This window comes from Syngnathus leptorhynchus, chromosome 2, assembly GCF_054491065.1.
Source record: "Syngnathus leptorhynchus isolate UIUO chromosome 2, UIUO_Slep, whole genome shotgun sequence".
NCBI classification, from domain to species: domain Eukaryota; kingdom Metazoa; phylum Chordata; class Actinopteri; order Syngnathiformes; family Syngnathidae; genus Syngnathus; species Syngnathus leptorhynchus.
In genome coordinates this window covers 19,901,540-19,912,647 of record NC_141196.1, presented here as the reverse complement: position 1 = coordinate 19,912,647, position 11,108 = coordinate 19,901,540, and the positions used below count along the sequence as shown (strand labels likewise).

General features: G+C 39.9%; 1 protein-coding gene across 2 annotated transcripts; it reads right to left on the bottom strand.

Moving 5' to 3' along the window:
* Positions 1-520: 520 nt before the first annotated feature.
* On the bottom strand, positions 521-11,088 carry snx25 (sorting nexin 25). Of its 2 annotated transcripts, XM_085906074.1 has the most exons (23): positions 10,920-11,088; positions 9,920-10,620; positions 8,962-9,046; positions 7,779-7,995; positions 7,186-7,358; positions 6,423-6,609; positions 5,843-5,913; positions 5,276-5,466; positions 5,014-5,145; positions 4,766-4,915; positions 4,559-4,684; positions 4,038-4,202; positions 3,716-3,847; positions 3,266-3,406; positions 3,040-3,153; positions 2,802-2,879; positions 2,632-2,715; positions 2,449-2,566; positions 2,231-2,297; positions 1,963-2,144; positions 1,772-1,872; positions 1,616-1,685; positions 521-1,531 (listed from the first exon to the last, which is right to left on the bottom strand). In XM_085906074.1, exons 2-22 carry the CDS (start codon positions 10,262-10,264, stop codon positions 1,620-1,622), a joined length of 2,925 nt encoding a protein of 974 aa, XP_085762200.1. In that variant the 5' UTR covers positions 10,265-10,620; positions 10,920-11,088; the 3' UTR covers positions 521-1,531; positions 1,616-1,619. The 2 variants fall into 2 exon arrangements, with proteins under 2 accessions (XP_085762200.1, XP_085762201.1); XM_085906075.1 differs by lacking the exon at positions 9,920-10,620 and having other exon boundaries at positions 522-1,531; positions 10,920-11,081.
* Positions 11,089-11,108: the final 20 nt, after the last annotated feature.

Genomic DNA, 11,108 nt, shown 5'->3' with positions numbered 1-11,108 from the left:
TTTCACTACGTCTGGGTCTTACAGGGTTTTAAAGTCCGAATTCTGACTTCAAAGTGGAAATTCCCACTTTAAAGTCAGAAATTTAAAGCCAGGATGATGAGAATAAAGTCAGGATTCTGACTTTAAAGTCAGGAAGTGGGAATTCTGACTTTAAACTGGGAACTCTCACTTAAATATCAGAATTCTGAGATTAAAGTCAAAATTAAGTCTGAATTTTGACTTTCAAGTTTTAAAGTCAGAATTCTGAAAATAAAGTGAGAATTCCCACTTCTGACTATTCTCAGAATTCTGACTTTAAAGTCAGAAAGTGGGAATTCTCACCTTCAAGTCAGAATTCTGACCATCCATATGGTACTCTTATTTAAATACTACTCTGTACTTCACTGTAGGAAATGCTACTTATCAAACACTGGAATAATATGTGTAATTCGACTTAAGTACAGATTGACAAAATCTCTACGTTACCACTATTCTTACATTTTTATAAACCATTTTGAAGACAAAATACCACATGGAAGTTTTTTTTTTTTAATGTATTTATTGCTTATATAAATGTTCTCTAAACAATTGTTGGTAAAAATAAAATCTATCAATAATTATAAATAAAATAATCACAACGACTTTTACATGGCATTATATTGCACAATTATAAGCCTTAACAACAATCACAGAACACAAGTGTTGCTCAGATTTTGTGTAGCAGGAATGTTGAGAGGTTGCATTCAACACGTTTGTCACCTGTCAAAGGCAACAAGCAACCTGAACCTCATTTGTTTTGCTGCATTTAATCAAGGTCTACATATAATCAGTTTGAACATGATGACTCAACAACCAAATTTTCTACTTTCACGATTTGTTTCCGCTTTCTGAGCATTAGATCAAGAAATGATCTTGGCTGGCAGTAATACAGATCTGGTGTTTACTGTTTACTGCTAATGATAAAGAACAAGCGTGTCACAGCTTCAAAATGTTAATTCACACGTGTGAATTGTGGCGTTAGTTTCATTTGGGTGAAAATAATCCAAATCAAGTGTATTTCCACATTGTACCAACATTAACACAGTCCAGCATGTTATCCTTCCAGTCAAGTTTTACAATTTAAATCAGCCAACTACTGCTTTGTCGATTTCTCTTGGTAGGTAATGAGCGATTCACTTTAGAAAGGCAAAGTCCGTGCCAACATAGCGCTTTTTTGTCCCCTCAGTTGACCATTTTCTATACAGCCAATCAAAAAAACATGTCGTAGAAAATCACTCAGAATTCCATTAGGCTGTCTTTGTTGTCTCTGTCATTGGCAACAAAATAACACTTTTAATGGCTCATTGTGTGCTCTGTAGATGCACAATCGCATTGTTCCTCCCACGCAACAATAGAGAGCATTTTAAGGTTGTCATTTATGACAGATGGAAAAAAATAAACCAATGAATAAGGTCGTCACTGAAACAAAACCCAAACTGTCACTCAAACAAAATCCAAACCCTGTTTTTATCCAACTCTGGGTATCCCTTCATCACAATTCTGGCAGCAGGTTCTGCAAAGAAAAAGCCACGTTTAATATGAAATAAGCACACACACAAGATAAACTCGTACAAAATATCTGAAAATGAAAATATACTTGTTCACATGTTGTCAACTTCTGCTCTGAGTTCAGAACACACTTCTTTAAGTAGCATTTCCATCAAGACCTAAAAAAGACAAAACTGTTACGCTTGCAGAGATAAAAAAAAAAAAAAAAAAAAAAAAAAAAAGGAAAGAAAGTTTGTGTTCTTACATAGAGAAGATGTTTGTTGGCACTAGCTTCCTGTAGGGCATTGAAGACCTTGATGACTCCATAACGGGCATTCTGTTGGCCCACTAGATTTGCTAATGCATCTGATATACAAGGTAAGAGAAGAGAAAAAGTTCACTCAGCTCCTTGTATCTTTTGGATATCATGCCCACACACTCCTATTTGTTTACTACCTGGAATATTATCAAGTAGTTTTTGTTGAGCTCGTTCCTTGGTTTCAGTGCGTTCGGCATCAGTTCGGACATTGACATGTGGTGCCAGAATCCCGTTGGGCCAGAAAGTGTCCTTGAAGACATTGATGTAACAGACCAACATCTGTTCAGAGAAGATCCAGTTCACCGTGTCCCTGATTTGTCTGTAGTTGAGCAGGACAAAAAGTTTTAAGAGTGTATCCACGACATCATGTTCACACTTCAGATTGACACAATGTTTGTTACTCACTTGTTGATAGTTCGTCCAAATGTCACCTGGACTAGTGCAATAAGAGTTTTCCTGACCCATTTAAACACTGAGTAGATGAACAGAAATACACACATTTAAATATAACTGTATACCTAAACATAGAGAAATGAATTTTTCAACGCATTTGAAAAACAAACGTATGCCCGACATAGTGTGACTAAAACGAACAAAGATGATACAGGAAGTGATGGACTCACTTCCTCGGAGTTCAAATATCTCGCCAATGAGCATAAAGCAAGGTTCGGCCAGAGCGTCTCTCCTGCCGTCTGTCTCATCACCATAATCTGACAAGTCGCTGTCGTCGTCTGCCTCCTCCTGTAAGCACCAATGACGGCATATGTAGTCCAAATGATGGCCAGACGCTCTGCATGAGTCGCTACCTCTGTATGAGAAAAGAAATCCCCCGGGAGTTTCTCCAGGAAGGAGGCCAGAGAGAAAGAGGACTTCTTCTGAATGGACATCACCTTCAAACATCGGATAAGAGCACAACGGGAATGTATTGTATTGCCATCAAAATGAAAGCATACGATATTGAGGAAAAATTGCTTACCTTTAGGTGTTCTGGGGACGGACTGAGGAATGCATAAAGTGCTTCTGACTGACACAATCGCTCATCTGTCAGCAGTCGCTGCAAACACACAAAATTATGAAAATTGTTGATATGGTCAGCAACAATGTGGCCAACTGTGCTGACTTGAATTAAACAATTGATTTTGAGGTATTTGTCCATCCGTCCCTAAATATTATTCTAAAGATGACTGCACATAATGTACAGTTTTCAGGTTTACCTGTAAAAAGGTATTGAGCTGAGTTTTGCTCTTGTCTAAGAACTTTTGGTCGATGGATTTGAAGGGAAGTTTGCTGAGGGATGGTAATTGGAGTTTCTTCAGAGATGGAAAACACTGAGAGAACAAGACTATAATTAGTCGAATGCAGTGATATTGTACATCGAATTACGACAACAAGTATTCCAGGGATGTGGTTGGTGGAATTAAGAGTTTGATGCTGTCTAACCTCAGTCAGTTTGCGGTGCAACATATGGAATTCACTAAGTTTTCTTTGGACGCTCCAGCGGCTGTTAACCGTCTCCTCGCCTTCTAACAGGTCGACACACACATTGTAACAAGCTACAGTTTCCCCGCCTTCCTCTGTAGCCTGAAACACACAGATCATCATTAGATCTCAAATTAGTTTGACCATTTTTAAAATGACCACAAAACTGATTTTCCCACAAACTCTCCAATGGCTCATTAGATAGTACCAGACAGTCATTTGTCAATGCTTTGAAGAGAAGCATTGTGGGATTGTACTGTTTTGTGAAAAAAGAAGTCAGTGAAGGGATTGCAAGATCTAATGCATCTGTTTCTTCCTACCAAATGATCGATATAGAAAATCCGCTGGCTAATTGTGTCACAGTAGTCTTATGTATAGGATAAATTATATATTGCATGAAAAAGCAATTACTTCAGCAGTAGTAATTGTAGCCCTCCAGTGACCCAGGTTTTCACACCACCAATCCGTCCTGGTGATATGCTGCTGGAGTTCACTGTGCTCTTTTTCCATGGCTCCTATTTCTTCCTTTAGTTTGCTCACAATCTAGGACACAAAACATTTTGCGCAATAGTAAATGCATTCATGATTGATTTGCAGGTGCCAAGAATTCAATTTGGAGTGGCTTGTGTTAAAAAGTATTGGTATACATTGTACTAATTGTATCCACACCCTCACAAAGATCAAGAGGTTAATGATTAGTTGTAACGGGAACAATTTATAAATAGGTCCTTACCCTTTTATCTGGTTTTGGTGCATTCTGAATAGAGCCCAGGGCTTGTCTCTTGTACTCCAATTTGTCATACAACTGGCAAAGTTTTGTGGCAGCGTAGCTGGCCTGTTCATTGATTCTTTTACTGCCCTCATCACACACCTCCTCTCCAGTATCAAGACCCCGACACTACACCACAATACGAGGAGAAAAAAAAAAAAATCAAAACCCTGATCTCAAATTGCAAGGTGTTCTGTCGGGTGCAGTCGGAGGTTACAGTATGGCACATATGTGCAACAATTACAAGCATGTGAGATAAATATGGAGCACAAAGGTGTTTTTCTCTAGATGCTTGTTGTCGCTATCTTTATAGTTCCATTTTTATTTTGATCATGGAAAACAATGACAGCTGATAAGAAATACTTCAGTTTGCAAAGACATTTTCAACTACATTGCCCAGCCTTATTTACACCCAAGAGGAATGTAAACACCAAGGTATTAGTGGATCGTGTGCATTCATGTTAGGAATCGGTTGCATGTCTGACCCCTTCCTCCTTCTCCTCAGTGCTACACCGTGATTGGCTGTGCTGCTCATCGCATTTGATGAGCCTTTCATAAAGATCCGAAACCAGGAAAGAAGGGTAGTAACGTTCCCTCATCGTCTCAGCCACCTAGAAATTGACAAAGACAGAATTGATACTGTAGTCTCATCTGGACAATGCTTGACTTTTTGGAAATTGTGGAAATTGGACCTGTTCCTGAAGTCTCACAAAGACTTGCGTTCCTCTGTTTCCCACTAAACTTTGTTGGATCTCTTTCAACAAAACCTTCTCCACTGGAATCTCTCTGCTTTCTACAAAGAACTTTTGGTAGATTTCCCCGACAATTTGGGGAACTTCATTCTGTGAAATTTGAAAATATAAGGTCACACCCACACATACTGTATTGTATTTAAACCTTTGATGACTTTGTATAGTGAATATTTTGGCATGCGTGTCACCTTGTTGGCAGTTTTCAATGTTTCCACCAATTCCCAAAAGCTTATCAGAGCTCTTTTATCAACTCTCTCCATGTAATCTCGAAAATGTTCCCTGTAACCTGGATTGTACATGATGTCATCGAAGAGGAGAATCTGAATGTGAGGGAAGAAGACTGTCATGAGACTCATGAGGTTTGGTCCAATCACATGCACATTCAGCCAATATAATCATAATGATTCAGGCTTCATTTTACAAGATGGTTAGAAAATAAAAAAATAATACCCTCTGGCTTAGAGGCTCATCGCTATCATCAGTTCCTCCATCTTCATTATTCTCATAGTTTGGTCCACCAAGTAGACGGATTCGTTTCTCACATTGTTTCTTAGCAACAGTCAGCTGATTGATGTATCGTTTCATATCTCTGGCCCTTAGCAGGTCTGCCTTCATGGCTGCTGATTCTTTGCCTTTGCGCTCTGGGGAAGAAAGAGAAAAACAGAAAGATGGCCAAACACCAAAATTACATCGTGTGTCATCACTGTCACTTTATATTCAAAAGCGTGCGTGTTCAATAGATTGTGCGGGTTCAAAACCCAATTGCTGATAAGACTTCAATAAAGTATTAATGTACTGAAGTAATAATAATTACTACAGTTGGTAGCACCGCTCTGTTGGTGCGTAGTAGATATACAATATATTCGTGATACATACGATATATTTCACCACTCATTATTGTGACGTGCAGTGTCTTAAACATATGTAATGGCAAAAATCAGAGGTAATCCAAAAACCCTGAATGATGCTTTAAATAAAAAAAAAAAACCTGATATTAATGAGAAGAAAAAATAGTACCTTTCTGTTTCTTGAGCTGAGGCAGACTGCTGATGGTGGTAGCGTGAATAATTTCTACCACTATCTGATACCTGGATGGAGGAAAAATTGGGTTATTTAGCAAAAGCACTGTCTTAAGACGTCAGGATTATTACAGCATTACATGTACAACAAATATTACATGCACGATTATTCTTTATCTTTTGAATCAGAAAGTAATGTGGCGAGCAATTGGAACATGAGTAATAGGACCGAAGTTGGCAGAATATCTTGGACGAATGAGACAAAATAGCAATCTGATTTGTTTTCCTACATTGAGGTTTCTCATATCACCTCCGAGACACTGTCTGCTCCCATGGTAACATCAGCTCACAGCTGGAAAACGATGCGCCCTTAACACCATTTGCTAAACATGTTAGTGTACATTGCACTCAGTACAAAAAGGTCTCGCAGTGACAAAAATATGAGCACTTAACATCGTTTACGAAACATGTTTGTGCACATTGCACTCGGTACGTACGGACAGTAAGACCTACAAGTCTCGCAGTGTCTTTCCATTCCATCATTTGTGCGTGTCGTGTGCATTAGTTTAGTGACATGCCTGAGTTGCTTGAGGAAAATGACATCTGTGGAAGTTGATATCAGTTTAATGAAGTCTTCATAAGAGGCAGCATAGGTGTAAGCTTTCTTCTGCTGCTCCGCCTGCTGCTCCCGCTGCTCCATTTGAGACAGCAGCATCCTGTTTATAGAGTCGGGGTCGCTAAGAACTTCCACCAAAGGCTTCAACACTGCAGTACATGCAAAAAAATGAAGACTTGATGATCAAATTTGCATGAAGAATAAAGCATTAGATGACAAACAAGTGCTCGGGGCATTATGTTGTAATAACAAATCTCCAATTCAAGCTCTACTTACTATTACATATACTTTTGGCTGTTGCAATTGTTTATTTCCAAATGCTGTAGATGCAAAATCTTTTTGTGTGTTATTCGTGACGAGTTTGCGTGTGTGTTGAGAAAAATGATTCCAAAATTGTTGTTAAAATGTCAATGTTTGTTCATGTTTAAAATTAAACCAAGATACATTTATGAACATTTTGCACATCAATGTACCTGGCCGTGTCCAATTGAAAATCTCTGAGGTGAGCTGACAAGGGTGCTGCTCTAACAAACTTGGCGGCTCAAGAGCACTTTTGAATGGACAAATACTGCCAGCTGAAAATCGACTCCTCCCAAGATTGAACATGGGAATCAAATAAAATCGTACCATCCACATTTTGCAACCACATTACTTGATTTCTGTTTTTGTTTTACCATATAAGCATTGACTTCGAATCACGCAGAGTGACAAGCAAGTTCAAATACCTTTAGTAGTGATGACTTCTGTGAGGCAGCAGCGTAGTGTGTGAGACTTTGCGTCTTTTTGCGGCAGCAGACATAGCAGCAGTATTCTGGCAACACAGCGGAGGAAGGTCAGCTCTGACTCCGGACTAACCAAACACGGATGGAGAGGGAATGGCCGAGCTCCTTCATCCGGTCTGTCCACACAAAAGATGCACAAAGAAGAGTGAACAGGATAAGCCCGGTATTGAACTGCTTAAAGTCCTATTGAGATTAATACCGAGCACTGCAGTGAGTTCTGAATGAAAACTCATACACACTAAAGATCATCATTTATCTTACACAGAAAGGCTGCTATTAAGCCTTGTCTGGCCTTTCATGATAGCAAAAGCTTGCACTTTTTATGGAGGTGACAGAAAGTGAGGGCACATAATGTAATTTCGAGAGTGAAAAATTGGGTGACAGTTGCATCATTACATACATTACGACACCAAATTCAATTACAACACAAACTTTTTTTCTTCAAAGTTCACACACAGCCACACCACCTTTTGGATTCAATACGTTTTTGGTTGTTTGAATTTATGAACGCAAAAAAAATAGGTAGAAGTGTGTACCTTGCAGATGCAGCCTTGAGACCAGTGAAGTGTGCATGTAAAATTTGGACGGTGTCATAACACACCACGTTCACAAGATCTATATCAGCCAGTCGACATCTCAACTGGCCAATCATCTGCCACCAGTCCTCTGACAGCATGGAGTACAACTGGCCCTCATCACGACTCAAAGGAATGTACCAGGACAGGATGTAGTCTCTGTAGGCATAGTCCAACACTGGGGGCAGGAAAAAAAACATCTTCATCAAAAACATTTAGTGGTTTGAGAAAATAACTTTAGCATGGCTGACAACAGAAAATATCACATGAAACAGTGTACCAAAATATATTCCCATTACTGTACAGTGTTTCCAATGATACACTTATCTAACAAGTAAATGTGCATATGCTTAGTTTTAAGGTGTGATGAGACCAAAGATGAACCTTGACCTAAGTGATTGAAAGGCCAAAGTATGCCGAGAAAAAAAAGGGATCAGCTTATGATCCAAAAACACACAAGCTGATCTGTGAAGCAAGTACAGTCATGGGTTGAGCCTGCTTTTGCTCTCTTGAAAAGTGGCTTGCTTCAAACAAAAGGTGCTCTGTCTTGAGTTGTTAAAGACATCTAGATGTAAACACCATGAAATAGAATTCTGAACTTTTGTCTCTTTTGATCCGAAATCCAAATGCCCAATATTACCAATGTTATTTGTTTCCAGCAGGTTGAAATACACACCCCTCTGTGTAATTAAGGAAGCCAACTGCTTCTCTCTTTTGCAACTCATTTTGCAGACGTGTTACACTGCTCTAAGAGTTAAAATATCAGCGTCTGGCTGTGATGACATGGAAGGAACAAAGATCCATCAGTCAGCAGTTTTTTTTAGATGCTGAGGTTGTTGTGAAATTTAGCAAAGCAAGGTCAACTCATTTGCTCAGCATGAAGTAGTAGGCATAGTAATATAAATATATTACAAATGATATTCTACATACATGACAAATACATTATAATTATAAACACTAATAATGCACTTGTAACATGAGAAATGCAAGACACACGAGAATGGGAGTAGAGGGACTAGATTTTCTGAAGACATTCATGAATTATGCTCCTAGTAAAATAAAGTTTGGTGCACATGACTTACAACCTTAGCTTCATCCTGTGCACCACCATACGAAAAAAATGAAATAAAAATTCTTAGTTTACCTTCCTTAAGTGCTTTGTCCAAATTGTGTGACACCACCACTCTCCGACTCTGGCTCGATTCTTGTACTGGGGCCACAAATCGAGTCTGGGGAAAAACAGTCAACATCAGTTTATTCCCTTCAATCAGGGGCGCTGTAAATTATTGATATGGAGATTGGGGAAAATATACTAGGGTTAGAACTGTAGGAAGGAATTGAAAGTTTGTCTTTAAGACTCTCCATAAAAGAAAATGCATACATGTGATTTTTTTCCTACAATATCAACATAAGTCATTGAGCGCAAAAGTGAAAAAACACAGCCACCGCGTCGCTAAAAGCCAGACAGTGGAGACACTTTCACTTTCCTTAGTGAGTCAGCCTGTTAGTTGTTGATGAAAGTACATGGTCTCTTTTCAGGCATCAATTCATTGAAAGCCTTGTAAATGTACACTGAGCTCACTGAAACCATTGCATTAGTTCTGCTCAGCGCTACACGACAACGTCTGACATCAATCGGCCATAACAATTAGTTAATATTATAAAATACCAGTGGTTGGCTGACAACCAGTTCAGGGTGTTCCCGGCCTACTGACCGATGACTGCGGGGATAGGCTCCAGCACGCCCGCGACCCCCCGTGGGGACAAGCGGTACAGGTAATGAAAATTTAAAAATACTTGTGTCAAAAATAAAAAAAAGCTTTTGCACTGTTATTATTGCTTAGTTCCAATCAGCACTGAGACAAAGTTACTGTGTGGTATTTGCTACGTCGAACGGCACTGCGCCTAATATTTATCTCATTTACCTGTCACTAAATACCACAGGCACAGATACATTTGCAATTCATAAATAATCAAATTAAGCAAAGTGAGATAGTTTTCTACAGTATCCCTTGTGCAAATGGTTGCAAAAATAAATTTGATGTATTATTATGAAATATTGTGGCTGGTTGAAGGAGGGAGCCTGTGTCTTATTTTCTTACCATGAGCTTATTGAAGAATTCCAGCTGTTGGACTGAATGTTTCTTGTGTCTGTCAAAGGAGCTGACTTTGAGAGGACTCTTCCTGACAAGCAGAACAAAGCTCCCAGCCAGGAAACACAGTAGGGCGAATGACACATAAATGAAGAGCTTCAAAAAGAAAGATGTAAGGGACAGGCCTCCCCATGACAGCTGCAACACTACTGCTGCCACCACACCCAGAAGAAAAGCTGGGACAAACCGGAAAGATGAGTTAAGAGAAGAGGAAGAGCTGGCAAACATGGGCCCCTCTCCTGCACTGCTGCTCCCTCCAGTCTGTTTTGTTGTGGTAGATGAGGGGGTGGGCATACTGCGACCCCACCATCCATATATGTGCCACTACTGGTTGGGCAGAAAAGTTGATTCGCGTGTCCAAGTGTCGATTTAGAGAGGTAGGTACACTCTTCTAGACCCTCAACTACAGCATTGTGTTCAAGAAGCGGCATCCCCACTCCGGCATCTCCTGACCGACCTACTCCGCCGTGTTCCCCGCTCCTAACATCGGCCCGCCCGGCGGCGACAGCCACGCAGCACCGTCACGTCAGTCATCCACAATATGGTCTTCGTGACAGCACCACAGTTGATCTTGAATGATCAACAGTGGCACGCGTCTTGCAGAAAGATACCAGGCGGAACGAGATGAATGAAAGCACAAGCCCCGTCACCTTGGAGACAAATAGATAGGAGGTAGCTTAGTGACGGTGCGAACCCCGGATAGCAAGAGGCTAACGCGCGTTGTTCAAGTTGTTAATTACAATCAACATGACATAAATATTTATTTAATAAACAGCAAACTCGTTTGAGAGTTAGCCATGATGCTAACCGCAACTAGCCAAACTAGCCACCTCTTTAAATAAGCAATTCAACACCAGCTAACATTAGCTACTTCAATATCCTTTCAAATGAGTCCACATTACATTCTCACATTCCTCATCAAATATGAATGAATCGAGCGAGTAATTACATTTTCACTTTTTAAAAGTAGCCTTGATCCAGGGAAAAATCATCCGCGACAATCAGTATAACAAGCTGTTATTTTTCATCGAGCCTCAGCTGAACAACAATCTGTCTGAACGCGAAAGAGTATCAGCCAATCAGCTGTGGTGTTAGCGCCAGATGGCGTGGCTTGTTTTGAGTGTCAGCACACTCCGAG

Bases quoted from the DNA above. Each gene is read 5' to 3' on its own strand.
- snx25 (XM_085906074.1), bottom strand. From the start codon at position 10,264: ATGCCCACCCCCTCATCTACCACAACAAAACAGACTGGAGGGAGCAGC. The intron at 6,610-7,185 runs GTATTTGAACTT...CATGTACTGCAG, and splicing joins AGAAGTCATCACTACTAAAG to TGTTGAAGCCTTTGGTGGAA. The intron at 5,914-6,422 runs GCATGTCACTAA...TCCTCCATCCAG, and splicing joins ATTTTCCTCAAGCAACTCAG to GTATCAGATAGTGGTAGAAA.